Source organism: Pristiophorus japonicus, chromosome 31, assembly GCF_044704955.1.
Source record: "Pristiophorus japonicus isolate sPriJap1 chromosome 31, sPriJap1.hap1, whole genome shotgun sequence".
NCBI classification, from domain to species: Eukaryota; Metazoa; Chordata; class Chondrichthyes; family Pristiophoridae; genus Pristiophorus; species Pristiophorus japonicus.
Genome location: NC_092007.1, coordinates 9,813,502 through 9,838,648, shown reverse-complemented (window position 1 = coordinate 9,838,648; position 25,147 = coordinate 9,813,502). Strand labels below are relative to the sequence as shown.

Genomic DNA, 25,147 nt, shown 5'->3' with positions numbered 1-25,147 from the left:
ACCCATCACCCCCTGTGCTCACTGCCCCCGTGTCCTAACTCACACCCAGTCCCACTCACCCATCACCCCCTGTGCTCACTGCCCTGTGTCCTAACTCACACCCAGTCCCGCTCACCCATCACCCCCTGTGCTCACTGCCCCGTGTTCTAACTCACATCCAGTCCCACTCACCCATCACCCCCTGTGCTCACTGCCCCCGTGTCCTCACTCACACCCAGTCCCACTCACCCATCACCCCCTGTGCTCACTGCCCCGTGTCCTAACTCACACCCAGTCCCACTCACCCATCACCCCCTGTGCTCACTGCCCCCGTGTCCTAACTCACACCGAGTCCCACTCACCCATCACCCCCTGTGCTCACTGCCCCCGTGTCCTAACTCACACCGAGTCCCACTCACCCATCACCCCCTGTGCTCACTGCCCCATGTCCTAACTCGCACCCAGTCCCACTCACCCATCACCCCCTGTGCTCACTGCCCCGTGTCCTAACTCACATCGAGTCCCACTCACCCATCACCCGCTGTGCTCACTGACCCCGTGTCCTAACTCACACCCAGTCCCGCTCACCCATCACCCCCTGTGCTCACTGCCCCGTGTCCTAACTCACACCGAGTCCCACTCACCCATCACCCCCTGTGCTCGCTGCCCGACATTGGCTCCCGGTGAAGTAACGCCTCGATTTCAAAATTCTCGGGGAATCGAGGGATCGGGCGGGAAAGTGGAGTCGAGGTCGAAGATCAGCCGTGGTCGTAGTGAATGGCGGAGCAGGCCCGAGGGGCCGAATGGCCGACTCCTGCTCCGATTTCTGATGTGCTTACGACCGTGCTTGCTTTCTGCCGCAGGTTGCTGAGAAGGCCGGAGGTCGGAGGTGGGAGGCCTGAAGTCGGAGGCCGAAGGTCGGAGGCCAAAAGGTCGGAGATCGGAGGCCGGAAGCGGGAGGTCGGAGGTGGGAGGTCGGAGGCCACGCCCCGGGTATGGCGGGCGCCAACGACTCGCTGGCGCTGTGGGCCAATGGCACGGCCGAGCCGAGGCGGGGCCCCCACAACTATTACGCCACGCTGCTGGGCCTGCTGATCCTGGTGGTGGTGTTCGGCAACGTCCTGGTGTGCATGGCGGTGTCCCGGGAGAAGGCCCTACAGACCACCACCAACTACCTGATCGTCAGCCTGGCCGTTGCCGACCTGCTGGTGGCGACGTTGGTCATGCCCTGGGTGGTGTATCTGGAGGTAGGAAAGCACCCTCACCCAGCGGTTCACCCACCAGCGCCGTTTACCGGAAGTCAGTGCGCAGCGCGCTATTTCAACACTTGCAGGGCGACTCAAGGCTCGGACGTACAGTGGACAGCGAGGAGGTCCTCTGTGTCCTCCTGACGGTGGCGTGGGCGGGCAAGCGGCAAATGCAGTTTAAGGCAGGAACGTGCCAAGCGGTACTTCTTGTTCGAAGGTACGAGGAGAGGGCATATAAACTTAAAGAAAAAAATAGAGGCGCTTTTACATAGCGCCTTTCACAACCCCCAGACGTCCCAAAGCCCCCAACAGCCAATGAAGTACTTTTGGAGTGTGGTCACTGTTCTATTGTGGGAAACGCGGCAGGCAATTTGCGCACAGCAAGCTCCCACACACAGCGATGTGATAATGACCCGGATCATCTGTTTTTTGTTATGTTGATTGAGGGATAAATATTGGCCCCAGGACACCGGGGAGAACTCCCCCTGCTCTTCTTCCAAATAGTGGCCCTGGGATCTTTTACATCCACCCAAGAGGGCAGACGGGGCCTCGGTTTAATGTCTCATCCGAAAGACGGCATCTCCGACAGTGCGGCGCTCCCTCAGTACTGCCCCTCCGACAGCGCAGTACGGCACTCCCTCAGTACTGCCCCTCCGACAGCGCAGTACGGCACTCCCTCAGTACTATCCTTCCGACAGTATGGTGCTCCCTCAGTACTGCCCCTCCGACAGTACGGCGCTCCCTCAGTACTGCCCCTCCGACAGTGCGGTGCTCCCTCAGTACTGCCCCTCTGACAGCTCAGTACGGTACTCCCTCAGTACTGCCCCTCCGACAGCGCAGTACGGCGCTCCCTCAGTACTGCCCCTCCGACAGTGCGGCGCTCCCTCAGTACTGCCCCTCCGACAGTATGGTGCTCCCTCAGTACTGCCCCTCCGACAGTACGGCGCTCCCTCAGTACTGCCCCTCCGACAGTGCGGTGCTCCCTCAGTACTGCCCCTCCGACAGCGCAGTACGGCACTCCCTCAGTACTGCCCCTCCGACAGTGCGGCACTCCCTCAGTACTGCCCCTCCGACAGTGCGGTGCTCCCTCAGTACTGCCCCTCCGACAGTGCGGCACTCCCTCAGTACTGCCCCTCCGACAGTGCGGCACTCCCTCAGTACTGCCCCTCCGACAGTGCGGTGCTCCCTCAGTACCGCCCCTCCGACAGTGCGGCACTCCCTCAGTACTGCCCCTCCGACAGTGCGGCACTGCCTCAGTACTGCCCCTCCGACAGTGCGGCACTGCCTCTGGTAGGTAGAATGAGGAGAGGCAATATAAACTAAAGGGTACAATCCTAAAGTGGGTGCATGAACAGAGAGACCTGGGGGGGGGGTGTGTGGACAAATCACTGAAGGTGTCAGGGCAGGTTGGGAAAGCGGTTAAACAAGCTCACGGGATCCTGGGCTTCAGAAATAGAGGCACAGAGGACAAAAACAAGGAAGGTATGATGAACCCGTATAAAACACGGGTTCGGCCCCAACTGGGGCATTGTGTCCAATTCTGGGGCCCGCACACTTTAGGAAGGATGTGAAGGCCTTAGAGAGGGTACGGAGGGGAGATTGACCAGAATGGTCCCGGGGGATGTGGGACTTCAGTGACGGGGAGAGACTGGAGAAACTGGGGTTGTTCTCCTCGGAGCAGAGAAGGTTGAGAGGAGATTCGATCGAGGGGTTCAGAATCACGAGGGGGTGTGTACAGAGAGGATCGAGAGAAACTGTTCCCCATTGGTGGAAGGGTGGAGAACCAGAGGGACACAGATTGAAGGCGATTGGCAGAAAGGCGACACGAGGATAAACCTTTTTACGCAGCGAGTGGTTAGGATCGGGGACGCGCTGCCTGAGAGGGCGATGGAGGCAGACTCAATCGTGGCTTTCAAAAGGGGAGTTGGGTAAGTCCCTGAAGGAGAGAGATTTGCCGGGCTCCGGGGAAAGGGCGGGGGGAGTGGGACTGGCTGAGGTGCTCCTGCAGAGAGCCGGCACGGGTTCGAGGGGCCGAACGGTCTCCTCCTGCGCTGTAACTGTCCGACGATTCTATGAGGCTCCGAATCTGCAACAGAGGATGTCTTTACATCAGCAAGTCTCGATCCTGTTCATTACCACTTCAAATTATATCGTGTCGGCCTCATAAAATATTCATCTATTATCACCCGACAGTTCGGTAATTAATTTGCAGAATGAATCGACAAAAAGGGATTGTAATTTCATGCGCACACAATTAGCCCACAGACCTGCAAAAATTAGAGATGTACAAATTAAAAGTGACTACGATACATTTCAGGTGCAGACTTGTGAAGCCAGTTATATATTGGTTTGTATTTCAGCTAATCGAGATTGGTGTCAGAGTCCGTTGCAACCTTCACATCGGGAAGCCCTGGCTTACCTGTTATTTTTGCTGATGTATATTATTCTCAGTAAAAATGTAATATCCCTCCCGCCCGTCAGTCTCAAGCCAAAGTGACTTCTGTAAAATTTGACCGGCGCATCAAGTGAGTTGTGTACAAGGCAGCATCAGATCACAGGCACCTTGTACCAAACAGCCTGTCTCGCTGCCCTCCGATACAACCAAGTGAACCCACTCCCCACTTTCAAGCAGCCCCAGCCATTCTTCAAAGCTCCCTCAGTACCTCCCCTCCGACAGTGTGGCGCTTCCCTCAGTACTGCCCCTCCGACAGTGCGGGGCTCCCTCAGTACTGCCCCTCCGACAGTGCGGGGCTCCCTCAGTACTGCCCCTCCGACAGCACAGTACGGCGCTCCCTCAGTACTGCCCCTCCGACAGTGCGGCGCTCCCTCAGTACTGCCCCTCCGACAGTACGGCGCTCCCTCAGTACTGCCCCTCCGACAGCGCAGTATGGCGCTCCCTCAGTACTGCCCCTCCGACAGTACGGCGCTCCCTCAGTACTGCCCCTCCGACAGCGCAGTATGGCGCTCCCTCAGTACCGTTCCTCTGACAGTGCGGGGCTCCCTCAGTACAGCCCCTCCGACAGCGCAGTATGGCGCTCCCTCAGTACTGCCCCTCCGACAGTGCGGTGCTCCCTCAGTACTGCCCCTCCGACATTGTGGTGCTCCCTCAGTACTGCCCTCCGACAGTGCGGTGCTCCCTCAGTACTGCCCCTCCGACAGCGCAGTGCAGCGCTCCCTCAGTACTGCCCCTCCGACAGCGCGGGGCTCCCTCAGTACTGCCCCTCCGACAGCGCAGTATGGCGCTCCCTCAGTACCGTTCCTCTGACAGTGCGGGGCTCCCTCAGTACAGCCCCTCCGACAGCGCAGTATGGCGCTCCCTCAGTACTGCCCCTCCGACAGTGCGGTGCTCCCTCAGTACTGCCCCTCCGACATTGTGGTGCTCCCTCAGTACTGCCCTCCGACAGTGCGGTGCTCCCTCAGTGCTGCCCCTCCGACAGCGCAGTGCGGCACTCCCTCAGTGCTGCCCCTCCGACAGTGCTGCCGACAACCATTCGGCCCAACTAGTTTGCACTGATATTTATCCCGCGTAGCGAGCCCTCCATCGGGGACCCCCGCCTCCTCCGGACGGCAAGATGGCGCGCCATGGCGTGTCCGGACGGCAGACGAGGGTGGCAAGGCCGAGAGTGCGCAGGAGCAGCCCGTACAGGGATCCCGATCCGCGCAGAACTGAAAGGCACGGAGGGGTTTCCCGGAGGAGGCTCAAGATGTGAGGCGCCGGCTCCCGAGGGAGGTTTCGAGGCTTGGCGCCGATGAGGAATTCCGTCTGGATGGTGGATCAGTTCGGGACGGGATCGGCCCAGGAGCTTGAGCCTCCTCGACACACCGAACGGAGTCAGGGCCCAGCGCTGTTTTCAGCGACTCGATGGCATTGGGCCGCGCGCTGGGCGTAACAGCCCAAGAAACCCCTGAGCCTGTGCGCGGGTGCAGATGTTACGATGTCCGATTAACGTTGAAAGGAAAGTGAATCAGTGAGGAACTGTGGGCCAGTGCTGTCATTGCTTTGTGACATTGTGAGGCTTTGTCTGACCGTGAATCACTCTGGCTGTTTAGAAACATAGAAAATAGGAGCAGGAGTAGGCCATTCGGCCCCTCGAGCCTGCACCGCCATTCAATATGATCATGGATGATCCTCTGTCTCAACACCATATTCCCGCTTTTTCCCCAAACCCCTTGATGCCTTTTGTGTCTAGAAATCTATCCATCTCCCTCTTAAATATATTCAGTGCCTTGGTCTCCACAGCCTTCTGTGGCAGAGAATTCCACAGGTTCACCAGCCTCGGAGTGAGAACGTTTCTCCTCATCTCGGGCCTAAATTTCCTCCCCCGTATCCTGAGACTGTGTGACCCCTTGTTCTAGACTTCCCAGTCTCGGGGAAACATCCTCCCCACATCCAGTCTGTCCAACCCCCGTCAGAATTTTATACCTTTCAATGAGATCCCCTCTCATCCTTCTAAACTCCAGTGAATACAGGCCTCATTGACCCAATCTCTCCTCGTACGGCAGTCCTGCCATCCCGGGAATCAGTCTGGTGAACCTTCGCTGCACTCCCTCTATGGCAAGTATATCCTTCCTTAGGTAAGGAGACCCAAACTGCACACAGTACTCCAGGTGCGGTCTCACCAAGGCCCTGTATAACTGCAGTAAGACTTCCTTGCTCCTGTACTCAAACCCTCTCGCAATATAGAATGAGAGGTGATCTTATCGAAGCGTATCAGATTATGAGGGGGGCTCGACAAGGTGGATGCAGAGAGGATGTTCCCACTGATGGGGGAGACTAGAACTAGGGGGCATGGTCTTAGAATAAGGGGCCGCCCATTTAAAACTGAGTTGAGGAGGAATTTCTTCTCTCAGAGGGTTGTAAATCTGTGGAATTCTCTGCCCCAGAGAGCTGTGGGGGCTGGGTCATTGAATATATTTAAGGTGGAGATAGACAGATTGTTGAGCGATGAGGGAGTGAAGGGTTATGGGGAGCGGGCGGGGAAGTGGAGCTGGGTCCATGATCGGATCAGCCATGATGGTATTAAATGGCGGAGCAGGCTCGAGGGGCCGAATGGCCGACTCCTGCTCCTATTTCTTATGTTCTTATGTTCTGGAGGCCAACATGCCACTTGCCTTCCTGGCTGCTTGCTGCAGCTGCATGTTTGTTTTCAATGACTTTTTCGGGAGCCTGATGCTGTTCAATTCCTTTTCCCCTGAAGGTGGTTGGTGAATGGCGATTCAGCTGGGTTCACTGTGACATCTTTGTAACGCTGGATGTGATGATGTGCACAGCGAGCATCTTCAACCTGTGTGCCATCAGTATTGACAGGTAAAAGCACAGGAAGAGGCCACTGGGCCCCACCGCTCCGTGTCGGTGTTGATGCCCCCACACCAGCCCCCTCCCTCCCCTCTCCATCTCACCCCATCACCATATCCTTCTATTCCTTTCTCCCTCATGTGTTTATCCAGCTTCCCCCTTAAATGTATCTCTGCTCCTCGCCTCGACCCCTCCCTGTGGGAGCGAGTTCCACATTCTCACCCCTCTCTGGGTAAAGAAGTTTCTCCTGAATTCCCCATTGGATTTATTAGTGACTGTCGTATATTGATGGCCCCCGAGTTCTGGTCTCCCTCCACAAGTGGAAACATCCTCTCTACGTCCACCCTATCGAAACCTTTCATGATCTACACACCTCCATCAGCTCACCACCCCCAGCCTTCTCTTCTCGAGAGAAATGAGCCCCAGCCTTTCCTGATAGTTATAACCTCTCAGTTGTGGTATCATCCTCGTAAATCTTCTCTGCACCTTCTCCAGTGCCTCTATATCCATTCCATAATACGGAGACCAGAACTGTACACGGTGCTCCAAGTGTGGTCTAACCAAGGTATATGGAGACCAGAACTGTGCACAGTGCTCCAAGTGTGGTCTAACCCAGGTATATGGAGACCAGAACTGTGCACGGTGCTCCAAGTGTGGTCTAACCCAGGTATATGGAGACCAGAACTGTACACGGTGCTCCAAGTGTGGTCTAACCCAGGTATATGGAGACCAGAACTGTGCACGGTGCTCCAAGTGTGGGCTAACCGAGGTATATGGAGACCAGAACTGTGCACGGTGCTCCAAGTGTGGTCTAACCCAGGTATATGGAAACCAGAGCTGTACACGTTGCTCCAAGTGTGGTCTAACTGAGGTATATGGAGACCAGAACTGTGCACAGTGCTCCAAGTGTGGTCTAACCCAGGTATATGGAGACCAGAACTGTGCACGGTGCTCCAAGTGTGGTCTAACCCAGGTATATGGAGACCAGAACTGTGCACAGTGCTCCAAGTGTGTGCTAACCCAGGTGTATGGAGACCAGAACTGTACACAGTGCTCCAAGTGTGGTCTAACCCAGGTATATGGAGACCAGAACTGTGCACGGTGCTCCAAGTGTGGGCTAACCGAGGTATATGGAGACCAGAACTGTGCACGGTGCTCCAAGTGTAGGCTAACCGAGGTATATGGAGACCAGAACTGTGCACGGTGCTCCAAGTGTGGTCTAACCCAGGTATATGGAGACCAGAACTGTGCACAGCACTCCAAGTGTGGTCTAACCCAGGTATATGGAAACCAGAGCTGTACACGTTGCTCCAAGTGTGGTCTAACTGAGGTATATGGAGACCAGAACTTACACAGTGCTCCAAGTGTGGGCTAACCGAGGTATATGGAGACCAGAACTGTGCACGGTGCTCCAAGTGTGGTCTAACCCAGGTATATGGAGACCAGAACTGTGCACGGTGCTCCAAGTGTGGTCTAACCCAGGTATATGGAGACCAGAACTGTGCACAGTGCTCCAAGTGTGGTCTAACCCAGGTATATGGAGACCACAACTGTACACAGTGCTCCAAGTGTGGGCTAACCCCGGTATATGGAGAGCAGAACTGTGCACAGTGCTCCCAGTGTGGTCTAACCCAGGTATATGGAGAGCAGAACTGTGCACGGTGCTCCAAGTGTGGTCTAATTAACTATATGGTGACGTGACCACTGTGTGAAATCCAGGTACTCACAGAGCATGTCGATCCATCTATTCCTTTCTCCCTCATGTGTTAAATGCATCTATACTATTGGCTTCAACCACAGAGGGAGTGCAGCGAAGGTTAACCAGACTGATCCAACACGTCGTCTTTTGTCTCAGCACTTTATATCATTCTGGACTTCTTGTTGTGTTCAACAATTTCAGACCCCAACCCACATAAGGACATAAGAAATAGGAGCAGGTGTCGGCCATTCGGCCCCTCGAGCCTGCTCCGCCATTTAATACGATCGTGGCTGATCCGATCATGGACTCAGCTCCACTTCCCCGCCCGCTCCCCATAACCCTTCACTCCCTTATCGCTCAAAAATCTGTCTATCTCCGCCTTTAATATATTCAATGACCCAGCCTCCACAGCTCTCTGGGGCAGAGAATTCCACAGATTTACAACCCTCTGAGAGAAGAAATTCCTCCTCATCTCAGTTTTAAATGGGCGGCCCCTTATTCTGAGACTATGTGCCCCCTAGTTCTAGTCTCCCCCATCAGTGGAAACATCCTCTCTGCATCCACCTTGTCGAGCCCCCCTCATAATCTGATACGTTTCAATAAGATCACCTCTCATTCTTCTGAATTCCAATGAGTAGAGGCCCAACCTACTCAACCTTTCCTCATAAGTCAACCCCCTCATCCCCGGAATCAACCGAGTGAACCTTCTCTGAACTGCCTCCAAAGCAAGTATATCCTTTCGTAAATACGGAGACCAAAACTGCACGCAGTACTCCAGGTGTGGCCTCACCAATACCCTGTATAACTGGAGCAAGACTTCCCTGCTTTTATACTCCATCCCCCTTTGCAATAAAGGCCAAGATACCATTGGCCTTCCTGGTCACTCGCTGTACCTGCATACTATCCTTTTGTGTTTCATGCACAAGTACCCCCAGGTCCCGCTGTACTGCGGCACTTTGCAATCTTTCTCCATTTAAATTATAATCTGCCCATCTCCATCTTAAATGGGCAACCCCTTATCCTGAGTCTATGTCCCCGAGTTCATCAACATTATCCTTCGAAGCGAGGATAACTTGCTTCCTCGCCAAAAAAGGGATGAGTTCACAGGTGTTTCAATGAAGGGCCTAATATTCCAGACCCCGAACTACATCCGGATGGATGGAAGATGCCTGTGGGTGGATTTTTTTAACGCGGGGTGACCGTTGCACACCAGCCACCACACGGGGCTTGACAGAGCGAGGTCTCGGTCCAGTGGCGAGGGTTAACCAGGACGACTGGAGACCAGATCTGCTGCACGGACCCAGTGGGCACACATATCGCACAGTGTGGGCTGGCCCCGTGCTGCCCCGGGGCCCTCGGCTCTCCTGGGCCCCGAACTCTCGCCTCACCTGGGCCCCGAACTCTCGCCTCACCTGGGCCCCGAACTCTCGCCTCTCCTGGGCCCCGATCACAACCCTCTCCGAACTCTTGCCGCTCCTTAGCCCCGACCTCGCCGCTCCTGCTGTACCTGCCCACGCTCCAATCAGCCGTCGCCCTCCTGCAGCAGCACACGCTGCTCCCTCTAATGGCCCCGGCCTGCTGATGGTCTTGCAGGCCGGGACCATGGCCCCCAGTTAAAGGCGCTATATAAATACGTTGGGGTAAAAGGAAGACTTCTCTCCCTCAAGGTGGACTCACCGATATCAGGAATCGACACCCGCCCGTATCACCGTCCGTGTAGTGACCACGGAATCACTCCGACGAAAACTTCAGTTAGCCGGTTTTTATTCAGGCATGCTCGGAAGGGGTTCTGTGAACACTTCCTAGAACAAAGCTTTTACAATTACAGTTATACAGTTTTTTGAGGTGTACGACCACTGCTATCAGCAAATGGCCCACTGTTATCAGCGAAGTTACATTGATTCATAAGAAACATAAGAAATAGGAGCAGGAGTCGGCCATTCGGCCCCTCGAGCCTGCTCCACCATTCAATACGACCATGGCTGATCCGATCATGGACTCAGCTCCACTTCCCCGCCCGCTCCCCATAACCCTTCACTCCCTCATCGCTCAAAAATCTGTCTATCTCCGCCTTAAATATATTCAATGACCCAGCCTCCACAGCTCTCTGGGGCAGAGAATTCCACAGATTTACAACCCTCTGAGAGAAGAAATTCCTCCTCATCTCAGTTTTAAATGGACGGCCCTTTATTCTAAGACCATGCCCCCGAGTTCTAGTCTCCCCCATCAGTGGAAACATCCTCTCTGCATCCACCTTGTCAAGCCCCGTCGTAATCTGATACGTTTCGATAAGATCACCTCTCATTCTTCTGAATTCCAATGAGTAGAGGCCCAACCTGCTCAACCTTTCCTCATAAGTCAACCCCCTCATCTCCGGAACCAACCAAGTTGACCCTCGTGAGACTGGCTCTGAGTGGCTCTCCCCCACCTGTCCATCTCCTATCACACGTCACCCTCCCGGAATGTGTTATTCAGTGATGACTACGTTGCCTCAGTTCCTCATGACCTTGTGAATAACCTTGCTTCCCAGGCTTTGCTATGTTTCGAGACTGTTGACTCTCCACTGACCTTGTTATTCAGTACTGAGTATATGTTTTCATCTTCCATTAGTCTGTGCTAAGGGTCAATGCATTGTTAGCCACTTATAAGCCCTACAACACAGCAGTACAGCGGGACCTGGGGGTACTTGTGCATGAAACACAAAAGGAGTGTATGCAGGTACAGCAAGTGATCAGGAAGGCCAATGGTATCTTGGCCTTTATTGCAAAGGGGGATGGAGTATAAAAGCAGGGAAGTCTTGCTCCAGTTATACAGGGTATTGGTGAGGCCACACCTGGAGTACTGCGTGCAGTTTTGGTTTCCATATTTACGAAAGGATATACTTGCTTTGGAGGCAGTTCAGAGAAGGTTCACTCGGTTGATTCCGGAGATGAAGGGGTTGACTTATGAGGAAAGGTTGAGGAGGTTGGGCTTCTACTCATTGGAATTCAGAAGAATGAGAGGTGATCTTATCGAAACGTATCAGATTATGAGGGGGCTCGACAAGGTGGATGTAGAGAGGATGTTTCCACTGATGGGGGAGACTAGAACTAGGGGGCATGATCTTAGAATAAGGGGCCGCCCATTTAAAACTGAGATGAGGAGGAATTTCTTCTCTCAGAGGGTTGTAAATCTGTGGAATTTTCTGCCCCAGAGAGCTGTGGAGGCTGGGTCATTGAATATATTTAAGGTGGAGATAGACAGATTTTTGAGCGATAAGGGAGTGAAGGGTTATGGGGAGCGGGCGGGGAAGTGGAGCTGAGTCCATGATCGGATCAGCCATGATCTTATTAAATGGTGGAGCAGGCTCGAGGGGCCGAATGGCCGACTCCTGCTCCTATTTCTGATGTAAGCTGGACCACGTGCTGAATCAATTCACTACCTTCAGTATCCACTTTAGTGACCATCTGTCTGTCCTCCACTTTAGTGAGCGTATTTTATCCTCTTACAAATACAAGTTGTGGTTATTGGACCGAATTTCATCCTCCATTCCCCCCCTGCCCTGTACAATGGGGCTTTTGATCAGAGTCCGGTTGCTCCCGGCCGTGAGATCCCTCTAACCTGTGGCTTGTGATTCCCGCAGATACACGGCGGTTGCCATGCCGATGCTGTACAACACGCGCTACAGCGCCAAGCGCAGGGTCAAGGTGATGATCGCCACGGTGTGGGTGCTGTCGTTCGCCATCTCCTGCCCGCTGCTCTTCGGGTTAAACAACAACCCCGGTAAGCTGCGCACCGAGCCGGGGTGGCGAGGGGGTGCTGGGAATACGCACGGTGGCACCCAGGGGTGGCCAAATTCGGTGACGGGGAGAGGCTGGGGTTTGTTCTCCTTGGAGCAGAGAATGTTGAGAGGAGATTTAATAGAGGTGCTCATTGGAACAGGAGGAGGGCCCATTCAGCCCCTCGAGCCTGTTACACAGGAACAGGAGGAGGCCCATTCAGCCCCTCGAGCCTGTTACACAGGAACAGGAGGAGGCCCATTCAGCCCCTCGAGCCTGTTACACAGGAACAGGAGGAGGCCCATTCAGCCCCTCGAGCCTGTTACACAGGAACAGGAGGAGGCCCATTCAGTCCCTCGAACCTGTTACACAGGAACAGGAGGAGGCCCATTCAGCCCCTCGAGCCTGTTACACAGGAACAGGAGGAGGCCCATTCAGCCCCTCGAGCCTGTTACACAGGAACAGGAGGAGGCCCATTCAGTCCCTCGAACCTGTTACACAGGAACAGGAGGAGATCAATTCAGCCCCTCAAGCCTGTTACACAGGAACAGGAGGAGGCCCATTCAGCCCCTCGAGCCTGTTACACAGTAACAGGAGGAGGCCCATTCAGCCCCTCGAGCCTGTTACACAGGAACAGGAGGAGGCCCATTCAGCCCCTCGAGCCTGTTCCGCCATTGAATAAGATCATGGCTGATCTGTGACCTAACTCCATCTACCCGCCTTTGCCCCACATCCCTCAATACCTTCGGTTAACAGAAATCTACCAATCCCAGATTTAAAATGAACAATTGACCCCCAGCATCGATTCCCGTTTGCGGGAGAGAGTTCCAAACCTCTCCCACCCTGTGTGTGTAGAAATGTTTCCTAACTTCACTCCTGAAAGGTCTGGCTCTAATTTTCAGACTGTGCCCCTCGTCTGAGATTCCCCAACCAGTGGAGATAGTCTCTCTCGATCTAATCTATCTGTTCCCCTCAATATCCTCAAAACTTCCAACCGATCGCCCCTTAACCTTCCTAATTCTGGGGAATACATCCCGAGTTTGTGTAATCTCTGCTCCTGACTTAACCCTTGTAGGGCGAGTATTGTTCTGCAACACCAATGTTTAATCTGAAAGATTCACCTCCGACATTGTGGTGCTCCCTCAGTACTGCTCCTCCAACAGTGCAGCGCTCCCTCAGTACTGCCCCTCCGACAGTGCGGCGCTCCCTCAGTACTGCCCCTCCAACAGTGCGGCACTCCCTCAGTACTGTCCCTCCGACAGTGCGGCACTCCCTCAGTACTGCCCCTCCGACAGTGCGGCACTCCCTCAGTACTGCCCCTCCGACTGTGCGGCGCTCCCTCAGTACTGCCCCTCCGAGAGCCTTTCCTGATAGTTATAACCTCTCAGTTCTGGGATCATCCTTGTAAATCTTTTTTGTACCTTCTTGAGTGTCTCCATTTACATTTTTGTAATAAGGTGACCAGAACTGTGCACGGTGCTCCAAGTGTGGTCTAACCCAGGTATATGGAGACCAGAACTGTACACAGTGCTGCAAGTGTGGTCTAACCCAGGTATATGGAGACCAGAACTGTACACAGTGCTGCAAGTGTGGTCTAACCCAGGTATATGGAGACCAGAACTGTACACGGTGCTCCAAGTGTGGTCTAACCCCAGTATATGGAGACCAGAACTGTGCACAGTGCTCCAAGTGTGGTCTAACCAAGGTATATGGAGACCAGAACTGTGCACAGTGCTCCAAGTGTGGTCTAACCAAGGTATATGGAGACCAGAACTGTACACAGTGCTCCAAGTGTGGTCTAACCCAGGTATATGGAGACCAGAACTGTGCACAGTGCTCCAAGTGTGGTCTAACCCAGGTATATGGAGACCAGAACTGTGCACAGTGCTCCGTGTGGTCTAACCCAGGTATATGGAGACCAGAACTGTGCACAGTGCTCCAAGTGTGCTCTAACCCAGGTATATGGAGACCAGAACTGTGCACAGTGCTCCAAGTGTGGTCTAACCCAGGTATATGGAGACCAGAACTGTGCACAGTGCTCCAAGTGTGGTCTAACCCAGGTATATGGAGACCAGAACTGTGCACAGTGCTCCAAGTATGGTCTAACCCAGGTATATGGAGACCAGAACTGTGCACAGTGCTCCAAGTGTGGTCTAGCCAACTCAGTTCTGGTATCATAATTATGAATTGTTTTCGTACCTTTTCCAGTGCCTGCGATCCTTGTTGTAACATGGAAACCTGAAAATGGTTATGTTTCATTGCAGACAGAAGAGATGCAACAATCTGTGCCATTGTGAACCCGTCTTTCGTGGTCTATTCCTCCATTGTCTCCTTCTACGTTCCCTTCATCGTGACGCTCCTTGTTTACGTCCAGATCTACGTGGTACTGAGGCGAAGACGGAAACGCGTCGGAACGAAGAGGAACAGCATCATCCTGGAGCAGGACCAACTGGCCCCCATAAAGGTCGGGAGAGGGGCAATACTGCGGGAGTGCCGCACTGTCCGAGGGGCAGTACTGAGGGAGTGCCGCACTGTCGGAGGGGCAGTACTGAGGGAGTGCCGCACTGTCCGAGGGGCAGTACTGAGGGAGTGCTGCACTGTCGGAGGGGCAGTACTGAGGGAGTGCCGCACTGTCCGAGGGGCAGTACTGAGGGAGTGCTGCACTGTCGGAGGGGCAGTACTGAGGGAGTGCCGCACTGTCCGAGGGGCAGTACTGAGGGAGCACCGCACTGTGGGAGGGGCAGTACTGAGGGAGTGCCGCACTGTCCGAGGGGCAGTACTGAGGGAGTGCTGCACTGTCGGAGGGGCAGTACTGAGGGAGTGCCGCACTGTCCGAGGGGCAGTACTGAGGGAGTGCCGCACTGTCGGAAGGGCAGTACTGAGGGAGCACCGCACTGTCGGAGGAGCAGTACTGAGGGAGTGCCGCACTGTTGGAGGGACAGTACTGAGGGAGCGCCGCACTGTCGGAGGGGCAGCACTGAGTGAGTGTAGAGGGAGCTTTACTCTGTATCTAACCCCGTGCTATACCTGCCCTGGGAGTGTTTGATGGGACAGTGTAGAGGGAGCTTTACTCTGTATCTAACCCCATGCTGTACCTGTACCTGCCCTGGGAGTGTTTGATGGGACAGTGTAGAGGGAGCTTTACTCTGTATCTAACCCCCTGTACCTGCCCTGGGAGTGTTTGATGGGACAGTGTCTTGCTTTTTTGGTTAAAAGATGCATTCAGGAGAAAATTATTAATGCACATTTGATGCAATAAGATACAATTCCTCAATCAGCAATTTGAAAGTGATTATTGCCCCATTCATGGATCCATAACTCAATTAAAATTGTGGACAGTGGATTCTCTATACGAAACTGTGAAGTTTATGTCCCCATTTGGTGCGGAGAGTGTTCCGATGTCTGCAATTGCTTGTGCCTCTGTTTATCTATTTCAGAATAAGTGCACACATCCCGAGGATGTGAAGCTCTCCACCTTTGTGGTCAGGTCCAACGGGACCAGCAGTGCCAACAACAAGAAAGTGGTAAGCAAGATCACATTTGGAGCCATCAAAATCCTCCGAGCACACAAGATCATTCCCAATTCAGCTTGAATGTTCCAAATTCACACTCTTCACCAGCATCGTACACAATCCCAATGGACCCAAACCCTTTTCCATTCACTCCCACTGTACACAATCCCAATGGACCCAAAGCCCTTCCCATTCACTCCCATTGTACACAATCGCAATGGACCCAAACCCCTTCCCATTCACTCCCACTGTACACAATCCCAATGGACCCAAACCCCTTCCCATTCACTCCCACTGTACACAATCCCAATGGACCCAAAGCCCTTCCCATTCACTCCCATTGTACACAATCGCAATGGATCCAAACCCCTTCCCATTCACTCCCATTGTACACAATCCCAATGGACCCAAACCCCTTCCCATTTGCTCCCACTGTACACATCCCAATAGATCCAAACCGCTTCCCATTCACTCCCATTGTACACAATCCCAATGGACCCAAACCCCTTCCCATTCACTCCCACTGTACACAATCCCAATGGACCCAAAGCCCTTCCCATTCGCTCCCACTGTACACAATCCCAATGGATCCAAACCCCTTCCCATTCACTCCCATTGTACACAATCCCAATGGACCCAAACCCCTTCCCATTTGCTCCCACTGTACACATCCCAATAGATCCAAACCGCTTCCCATTCACTCCCATTGTACACAATCCCAATGGACCCAAACCCCTTCCCATTCACTCCCACTGTGTACACAATCCCAATGGACGCAAACCCCTTCCCATTCACTCCCACTGTACCGACTCCAGGGATTTGAGCACATAAATCTAGGCTGACACTCCAGTGCAGTACTGAGGGAGCACCGCACTGTCGGAGGGGCGGTACTGACGGAGCACCGCATTGTCGGAGGGGCGGTACTGAGGGAGTGCTGCACTGTCGTAGGGGCAGTACTGAGGGAGCACCGCATTGTCGGAGGGGCAGTACTAAGGGAGCGCTGCACTGCTGGAGGGACAGTACTGAGGGAACGCCGCACTGTTGGAGGGGCAGTACTGAGGGAGAGCCGCACTGTCGGAAGGGTAGTGCTGAGGGAGCGCCGCACTGTCGGAGGGGCAGTACTGAGGGAACGCCGCACTGTCGGAGGGGCAGTACTGAGGGAGCGCCGCACTGTCGGAGGGGCAGTACTGAGGGAGTGCCGCACTGTCGGAGCTGTCAATCTTCAGGATGAGACGTTAAACCGCGGCCCCGTCTGCCCTCTCAGGTGGATGTAAAAGATCTCACAGCCACTATTTGGAAGAAGAGCAGGGGGAGTTCTCCCCGGTGTCCTGGGGCCAATATTTATCCCTCAATCAACATAACAAAAAAACAGACGATCTGAGTCATTATCACATTGCTGTGTGTGGGAGCTTGCTGTGCGCAAGTTGGCTGCCGTGTTTCCCACAATACAACAGTGACCACACTCAAAAAGTACTTCATTGGCCGTGAGGCGCTTTGGGACGTCCGGTGGTGGTGAAAGGCGCTATATAAATGCTAGTCCTTCTTTCTTTCCCTTCCGCAGACCCTGGTACAAGAGGCGGTGGTCTGTGCCCAGGCCTCGGACAGGGTGGGCTATGCGGGACCCCCCGAGAGGTCGAGGACCAGGGGGAGTGCACTGGGCCTCCAGCTCGGGACCCCCGGGGCCTCCCGCCGGACCCCCGCTGGGTCACAGGCCCCTCCCCCCGTCGGGGCGGCCGTGGACCCCGGTCGGAGCCACCCGGCGAGCTTCTTCAGGATGGCCAACCGGGCCTTGGAGGTGCAACGGACGTCCGACGAGAAACAGCCCTCGGCCTTCAGGTACCTCACTTGTAGTCCAGGGGGTTGGGGGGTAATATATTAGCCTGAATAGAGGATTGGCTAACTCACAGAAAGCAGACAGTTGGGATAAATGGGTCATTTTCCAGTTGGCAAACAGTGACTTGTGAGGTGCCGCAGGGATCAGTGCTGGGGCCTCAACTATTTACAATCCATATTAATGACTTGGATGAGGGGACCGAGTGTAAGGTAACCACGTTTGCTGATGATGCAAAGATGGGTGGGAAAGCAAATTGTGAGTGGTACATGTGTAAACTCCATGTCTAACCACCAGAGGGCTTATCCCCTGGAGTCCCAAGGGATCCCACAATCCCTTGGGAGCACCTGTACATAAGGAGACCTCACAGGCTGGAGAGGCGCTCTGAGATCTGCAATAAAGGACGACGGTCACACCTTCCTTTTGAGCTCGCAGTATCTAGTCTGACTCTTTATTCAGGACATAACATTGACAAATCAGCAAAAGGACATAGACAGGCGCAGTGAGGGGGCCAAAATTTGGCAGATGGAACATAATGTGGGAAAATGTGACGTTATCCACTTTGGCAGAAATAATAGAAAAACAAATTGTAATTTAACATGGAGAAAGATTGCAAAGTGCTGCAGTACAGCTGGACCTGGGGGTACTTGTACATGAAACACAAAAGGATAGTATGCAGGTACAGCAAGTGATCAGGAAGGCCAATGGTATCTTGGCCTTTATTGCAAAGGGGGATGGAGTATAAAAGCAGGGAAGTCTTGCTCCAGTTATACAGGGTATTGGTGAGGCCACACCTGGAGTACTGCGTGCAGTTTTGTTTTCCATATTTACGAAAGGATACACTTGCTTTGGAGGCAGTTCAGAGAAGGTTCACTCGGTTGATTCCGGGGATGAGGGGGTTGACTTATGAGGAAAGGTTGAGGAGGTTGGGCCTCTACTCATTGGAATTCAGAAGAATGAGAGGTGATCTTATCGAAACGTACAAGATTATGAGGGGGCTCGACAAGGTGGATGCAGAGAGGATGTTTCCACTGATGGGGGAGACTAGAACTAGGGGGCATGGTCTTAGAATAAGGGGCCGCCCATTTAAAACTGAGATGAGGAGGAATTTCTTCTCTCAGAGGGTTGTAAATCTGTGGAATTCTCTGCCCCAGAGAGCTGTGGAGGCTGGGTCATTGAATATATTTAAGGTGGAGAGAGACAGATTTTTGAGCGATAAGGGAGTGAAGGGTTATGGGGAGCGGGCGGGGAAGTGGAGCTGAGTCCATGATCGGATCAGCCATGATGGTATTAAATGGCGGAGCAGGCTCGAGGGGCCGAATGGCCGACTCCTGCTCCTATTTGTTATGTTCTTGTGTTCTTGTGGTCAGGTCAGCGGCCAAGGGGAGACTCTCCCAACAGAAGGAGAAGAAGGCAACGCAGATGTTGGCGATCGTCTTGGGTGAGTGGACAAAATAGGTGACGAGCTACCAAGAGCAATAATAACTTGCATTTATATAGCGCCTATAATGTAGTGAAACGTCCCAAGGTGCTTCAGAGGAGTGATATGAGATTCAAGAATTTGACACCGATCCGCACAAGTAGAAATTAGCGCAGGTGACCAAAAGCTTTTAAGGAGCATCCTGAAGGAGGAAAGAGAGAGGGAGCGAGGTGGAGAGGTTTAGAGAGGCGGAGAGGTTTAGGGAGGGAGTTCCAGAGCTTGGGGCCCAGGCAACAGAAGGCACGGCCACCGATGGTGGAACGATTATAATCAGGGATGGTCAAGGGGGCAGAGTTAGAGGAGTGCAGACATCTCGGGGGATTGTGGGGCTGGAGGAGGTTACAGAGATAGGGAGGAGTGTAGGAGCTGGAGGAGGTTACAGAGATAGGGAGGGGTGTAGGAGCTGGAGGAGGTTACAGAGATAGGGAGGGGTGTAGGAGCTGGAGGGGGTTACAGAGATAGAGAGGAGTGTAGGGGTTGGAGGAGGTTACAGAGATAGGGAGGGGTGTAGGGGCTGGAGGAGGTTACAGAGATAGGGAGGGATTGTCGGGGCTGGAGGAGGCTACAGAGATAGGGAGGGATGTAGGGGGCTGGAGGAGGTTACAATGATAGGGAGGGGTGTAAGGGCTGGAGGAGGTTACAGAGATAGGGAGGGGTGTAGGGGCTGGAGGAGGTTACAGAGATAGGGAGGGGTGTAGGGGCTGGAGGAGGTTACAGAGATAGGGAGGGGTGTAGGGGCTGGAGGAGGTTACAGAGATGGGGAGGGGTGAAGGGGCTGGAGGAGCTTACAGAGGTAGGGAGAGGTGTAAGGGCTGGAGGAGGTTACAGAGATAGGGAGGGATTGTAGGGGCTGGAGGAGGTTACAGAGATAGGGAGGGATTGTAGGTGCTGGAGGAGGTTACAGAGATAGGGAGGGGTGTCGGGCCTGGCGGGGGTTACGGAGATAGGGAGGGGTGTAGGGGCTGGAGGAGGTTACAGAGATAGGGAGGGGTGTAGGGGCTGGAGGGGGTTACAGAGATAGAGAGGAGTGTCGGGGCTGGAGGAGGTTACAGAGATAGGGAGGGGTGTAGGGGCTGGAGGAGGTTACAGAGATAGAGAAGAGTGTAGGGGCTGGAGGAGGTTACAGAGATAGGGAGAGGTGTAAGGGCTGGAGGAGGTTACAGAGATAGGGAGGGATTGTAGGGGCTGGAGGAGGTTACAGAGATAGGGAGGGATTGTAGGGGCTGGAGGAGGTTACAGAGATAGGGAGGGGTGTCGGTCCTGGCGGGGGTTACGGAGATAGGGAGGGGTGTAGGGGCTGGAGGAGGTTACAGAGATGGGGAGGGGTGTCGGGTCTGGCGGGGGTTACGGAGATAGGGAGGGGTGTAGGGGCTGGAGGAGGTTGCAGAGATAGGGAGGGGTGTCGGGCCTTGCGGGGGTTACGGAGATAGGGAGGGGTGTAGGGGCTGGAGGAGATTACAGAGATGGGGAGGAGTGTAGGGGCTGGAGGAGGTTACAGGGATAGGGAGGGGTGTAGGGGCTGGAGGAGGTTACAGAGATGGGGAGGAGTGTAGGGGCTGGAGGAGGTTACAGAGATAAGGAGGGATTGTCGGGACTGGAGGAGGTTACAGAGATAAGGAGGGGTGTAGGGGCTGGAGGAGGTTACAGAGATAAGGAGGGATTGTCGGGACTGGAGGAGGTTACAGAGATAGGGAGGGGTGTAGGGGCTGGAGGAGGTTACAGAGATAGGGAGGGGTGTAGGGGCTGGAGGAGGTTACAGAGATAGGGAGGGATGTAGGGGGCTGGAGGAGGTTACAGAGATGGGGAGGGGTGTAGGGGCTGGAGGAGGTTACAGAGATAGGGAGGGGTGTAGGGGCTGGAGGGATTTGATAACAAGGATGACAATTTTACTTCGCATTTTATTGTTGAAAACCCTCCCCACTACGATTAATTTATCTTAAATCATAATTTTAAAAATGTTTTATCAAGTCGGAAATGTGTATATTTTTTAAATACATAAATAACTTTAATTTAAATTAATGTTAAATATGTAGTGTATTTTACCTATTTTTATTAGTGTTTTGTGTGTTTGAGGGGTTTCTCATTGATAATAATGGGAACTTCAACTTACGGAGTTGCCGTTATTATGAATGAGTATATCCTTTACCTGATTGGCTGCCCAGAGTCATGTGACTGCAGCCCCAGCCCTGCGCATGTGCCGATGTGCATGTGCTGCGATGTGTAGTCAGTGGAGGCCTCTGGACCGGGAACGCGCGTGGGAGCAGCAGGAGCAGGTCGGTGCGCATTTTCTTTATGTGTTTTTACCCGATCGCCCGCGGGAAGCAGCCGATCAGTATTTCTGGGCCATTAACTCTAAGGTCGATCTCAATAATTGGGCTACACCCATTATTGTTGTACCTGAGTCAGACGGTAAGGTAAGGTTGTGTGGTGATTATAAAGTAACTGTAAGCCAAATTTATAGAGGATAATCTGCCAAATATTTCGTCAAATCTAGATCAAGGGGCATCCCTTGGACAAAAACATTCCTCAGGATCAGCCTAGAATGAGCCTGAGTTCGACACCATGTTTGTAAAGTTCTGTTCGAGAGCGAAGGTATCCTTTTCGAGACAGAAAGGCAGTGGTTAATTTTGATTTGTAAATATGGCAAAATAAGTCCCTATCTTTTGTTGTATATAACCATGCATGTTACGTGTAATGATTATATTGTTATAATTACTTCTTCAATAAGGAGGGAGAAGTGTGTAATATGGAGCTCCCCCTAGTGGACTACTACTCCACCTAGTGGACTACGGCGGAGTATAATGTTGGAAAGTGTGAGGTCATGCACTTTTGCAAAAAAAATCAAAGAGCAAGATATTATTTAAATGGAGAAAGATTGCAAAGTGCCGCAGTACAGCGGGACCTGGGGGTACTTGTGCATGAAACACAAAAGGATAGTATGCAGGTACAGCAAGTGATCAGGAAGGCCAATGGGTATCTTGGCCTTTATTGCAACGGGGATGGAGTATAAAAGCAGGGAAGTCTTGCTCCAGTTATACAGGGTATTGGTGAGGCCACACCTGGAGTACTGCATGCAGTTTTGGTTTCCATATTTACGAAAGGATACACTTGCATTGGAGGCAGTTCAGAGAAGGTTCACTAGGTTGATTCCGGGGATGAGGGGGTTGACTTATGAGGAAAGGTTGAGGAGGTTGGGCCTCTACTCATTGGAATTCAGAAGAATGAGAGGTGATCTTATCGAAACGTATCAGATTATGAGGGGGCTTGACAAGGTGGATGTAGAGAGGATGTTCCCACTGATGGGGGAGACTAGAACTAGGGGGCATGGTCTTAGAATAAGGGGCCACCCATTTAAAACTGAGATGAGGAGGAATTTCTTCTCTCAGAGGGTTGTAAATCTGTGGAATTCGCTGCCCCAGAGAGCTGTGGGGGCTGGAACATTGAATACATTTAAGACAGAGATGGACAGTTTCTTAACCGATGAGGGGGCGGGCGGGGAAGTGCAGCTGAGTCCATGATCATAAGAACACAAGAATTCGGAACAGGAGTAGGCCATCTCGCCCCTCATGGCAGATCTCAGATCAGATCAGGCGTGATCGTATTAAATGGCGGAGCAGGCTCGAGGGGCCGAATGGCCGACTCCTGCTCCTGTTCCTTGTGTTCTAATGTTCTTACGTTCTTAAAATAATTTAAATTCAATAAAAGCATCGTGTGAATCGGTCACCTGACAAGTGCCTGTGTAAGGGGAGGCCATCTTGAATGTGTCTGCTTTGGCGGTGTTGTCGCGAATATCTTACAGCGAGTGGCGTGACTTCACACCACCACACCCACCCCCCCCACTCTCCTCTTTTTCCTTCTCTGCTTCCAGGGGTCTTCATCATCTGCTGGCTGCCTTTCTTTATCACCCACATCCTGAATGTCCACTGCCGGAGGTGTGAGATACCAGCGGTGCTCTACAGCGCCTGCACCTGGCTGGGCTATGTCAACAGCGCCATCAACCCCATCATCTACACCACCTTCAACGTGGAGTTCCGCAAGGCGTTTCTGAAGATCCTGCACTGCTGACTGTCCGCACTCGTCCAGCTGGGCGACACGCACCCCCACCCCCCGCCCTCCCCCGCCCACCACCAAGTGCTCCCTCGACTGCCACCAAGGGTCCCACATGGCGACGGCTTGGGAAGTGTGCCTGGACTTTCAGAAGGCCTTTGATAAAGTCCCACGCAAGAGGCTATTGAGCAAAATTGAAGCAACGTCGGATTGCAAATTGAGTTAACTGACAGGAAGCAGAGAGTAGGAATAAACGGGTCTCATTCGGGGGTGGCGGGCAGTGACTGGTGGGGCACCACAGGGATCAGTGCTGGGGCCCCAGCTATTCACAATATATCTATAAATGATTTGGATGAGGGAACCAAATGCATTATTTCCAAGTCTGCTGACGACACAACATGAGGTGGGATTGTGAGTTGTGAGGAGGATGCAAATACGCTGCATCCTTCCTTAGGTAAGGAGACCAAAACTGCACACAGTACTCCAGGTGTGGTCTCACCAAGGCCCTGTATAACTGCAGTCAGACATCCTTGCTCCTGTACTCAAACCCTCTTGCAATGAAGACCAACATACCACTTGCCTTCCTAACTGCTTGCTGCACTGGCGGTGTTTGCTTTCAGTGACGGTTGTGTGAGTGGGCAAACACATGGCAGATGCAGTATAACGTGGATAAATGTGACGTTATCCACGTTGGTCAGAAACACATAAGGGCAAAGTATTATTGAAATGGTGATGGCTTGGGAAGTGTCGATGTACAGAGGGACCTGGGTGTCCTTGCACACCAGTCACTGAAAGCAAACATGCAGGTGCAGCAAGCAGTTAGGAAGGCAAATGGTATGTTGGCCTTCATTGCGAGAGGGTTTGAGTACAGGAGCAAGGATGTCTTACTCCAGTTATACAGAGCCTTGGTGAGACCACACCTGGAGTACTGTGTGCAGTTTTGGTCTCCTTACCTAAGGAAGGATATACTTGCCACAGAGGGAGTGCAGCGAAGGTTCACCAGACTGATTCCCGGGATGGCAGGACTGCCGTACGAGGAGAGATTGGGTCGACTGGGCCTGTATTCACTGGAGTTTCGAAGGATGAGAGGGGATCTCATTGAAAGGTATAAAATTCTGACGGGGTTGGACAGACTGGATGTGGGGAGGATGTTTCCCCGGGGCTGGGAAGTCTAGAACCAGGGGCCACACAGTCTCAGGATACGGGGTTGGAAATTTAGGCCCGAGATGAGGAGAAACATTCTCACTCAGAGGCTGGTGAACCTGTGGAATTCTCTCCCACAGAAGGCTGTGGAGGCCAAGGCACTGAATATATTTAAGAGGGAGATAGATAGATTTCTGGACACAAAGGGCATCAAGGGGTTTGGGGGAAAAAGCAGGACTATGGTGTTGAGATAGGGGATCAGCCATGATCATATTGAATGGTGGTGCAGGCTCGAGGGGCCGAATGGCCGACTACTGCTCCTATTTTCTATGTCAAACGGGATCCGACCACGACAGCCGGCGATCACGGCGCCGATAGATCCCCGGGGAGTTTTGGGAACGCCAGGTAACGGATCTCTTGTCTCTTCTGCTGTGGCCATGCCATACCGTGACAGGACGCTGCAACGTCGCGCGTCCAACGCTGGACGACGAACCGGGCGCAAACAACCGGCGCGTTAAGATCATCGCCGACAGGACGAGTGTTCATCTCGACTCTGTGTAGAAAAACTCTCCTCAGGCTCAGCCTAGAATGAGTTGAAGTTTGACACCAAGTTTTGGAAAGTTCTGCTCGAGAGCGAAGGTATCCTCTTCGAGACAGAAAACCAATGGTTAAGTTTGATTTGTAAAATAAGTCCATATCTTTTGTTGTGTATAGCCATACAAGTTATGTATGATAATTATTTGTCATGACTACTTCTTCAATAAGGAGGGAGAAGTGTAATATTGAGCTCCCCCTAGTGGACTACTGCTCCCCCGAGTGGACTACTGTTCCATCTAGTGGACCACTGTGATAATGCAACTCCTGATGTAAATATAATAAAATGATCATGTGACAAGGTCACATGACAAGTTCCTGTACTGCCATCTTGTAGTCTGTGTGTTTGTGATGTCGTAGAGCATATATTGCAGTTTGGTGCAAAGTCACCAAGTAACATTGGTGCCACACAAGTGCCAGGCAATGACTATCTCCAACAAACGAGAGTCTAACCACCGGCTCCTTGACATTTAACGGCATTACCGTCACCGAATATCCCCACCATCAACGTCCTGGGGGGGTCGCCATTGACCAGAAACTTAACCACATAAATACCAAAGC

At 53.0% G+C, this 25,147-nt stretch overlaps 1 protein-coding gene across 1 annotated transcript; it reads left to right on the top strand.

The window, feature by feature from the left end:
• The first annotated feature begins 974 nt into the window (after positions 1 to 974).
• LOC139240332 (D(2) dopamine receptor A-like) lies at positions 975 to 22,867 on the top strand. Its single transcript, XM_070868805.1, has 8 exons — positions 975 to 1,226; positions 6,425 to 6,534; positions 11,844 to 11,983; positions 14,244 to 14,443; positions 15,417 to 15,503; positions 17,053 to 17,327; positions 18,693 to 18,763; positions 22,671 to 22,867. Exons 1-8 carry the CDS (start codon positions 975 to 977, stop codon positions 22,865 to 22,867), a joined length of 1,332 nt encoding a protein of 443 aa, XP_070724906.1.
• Positions 22,868 to 25,147: the final 2,280 nt, after the last annotated feature.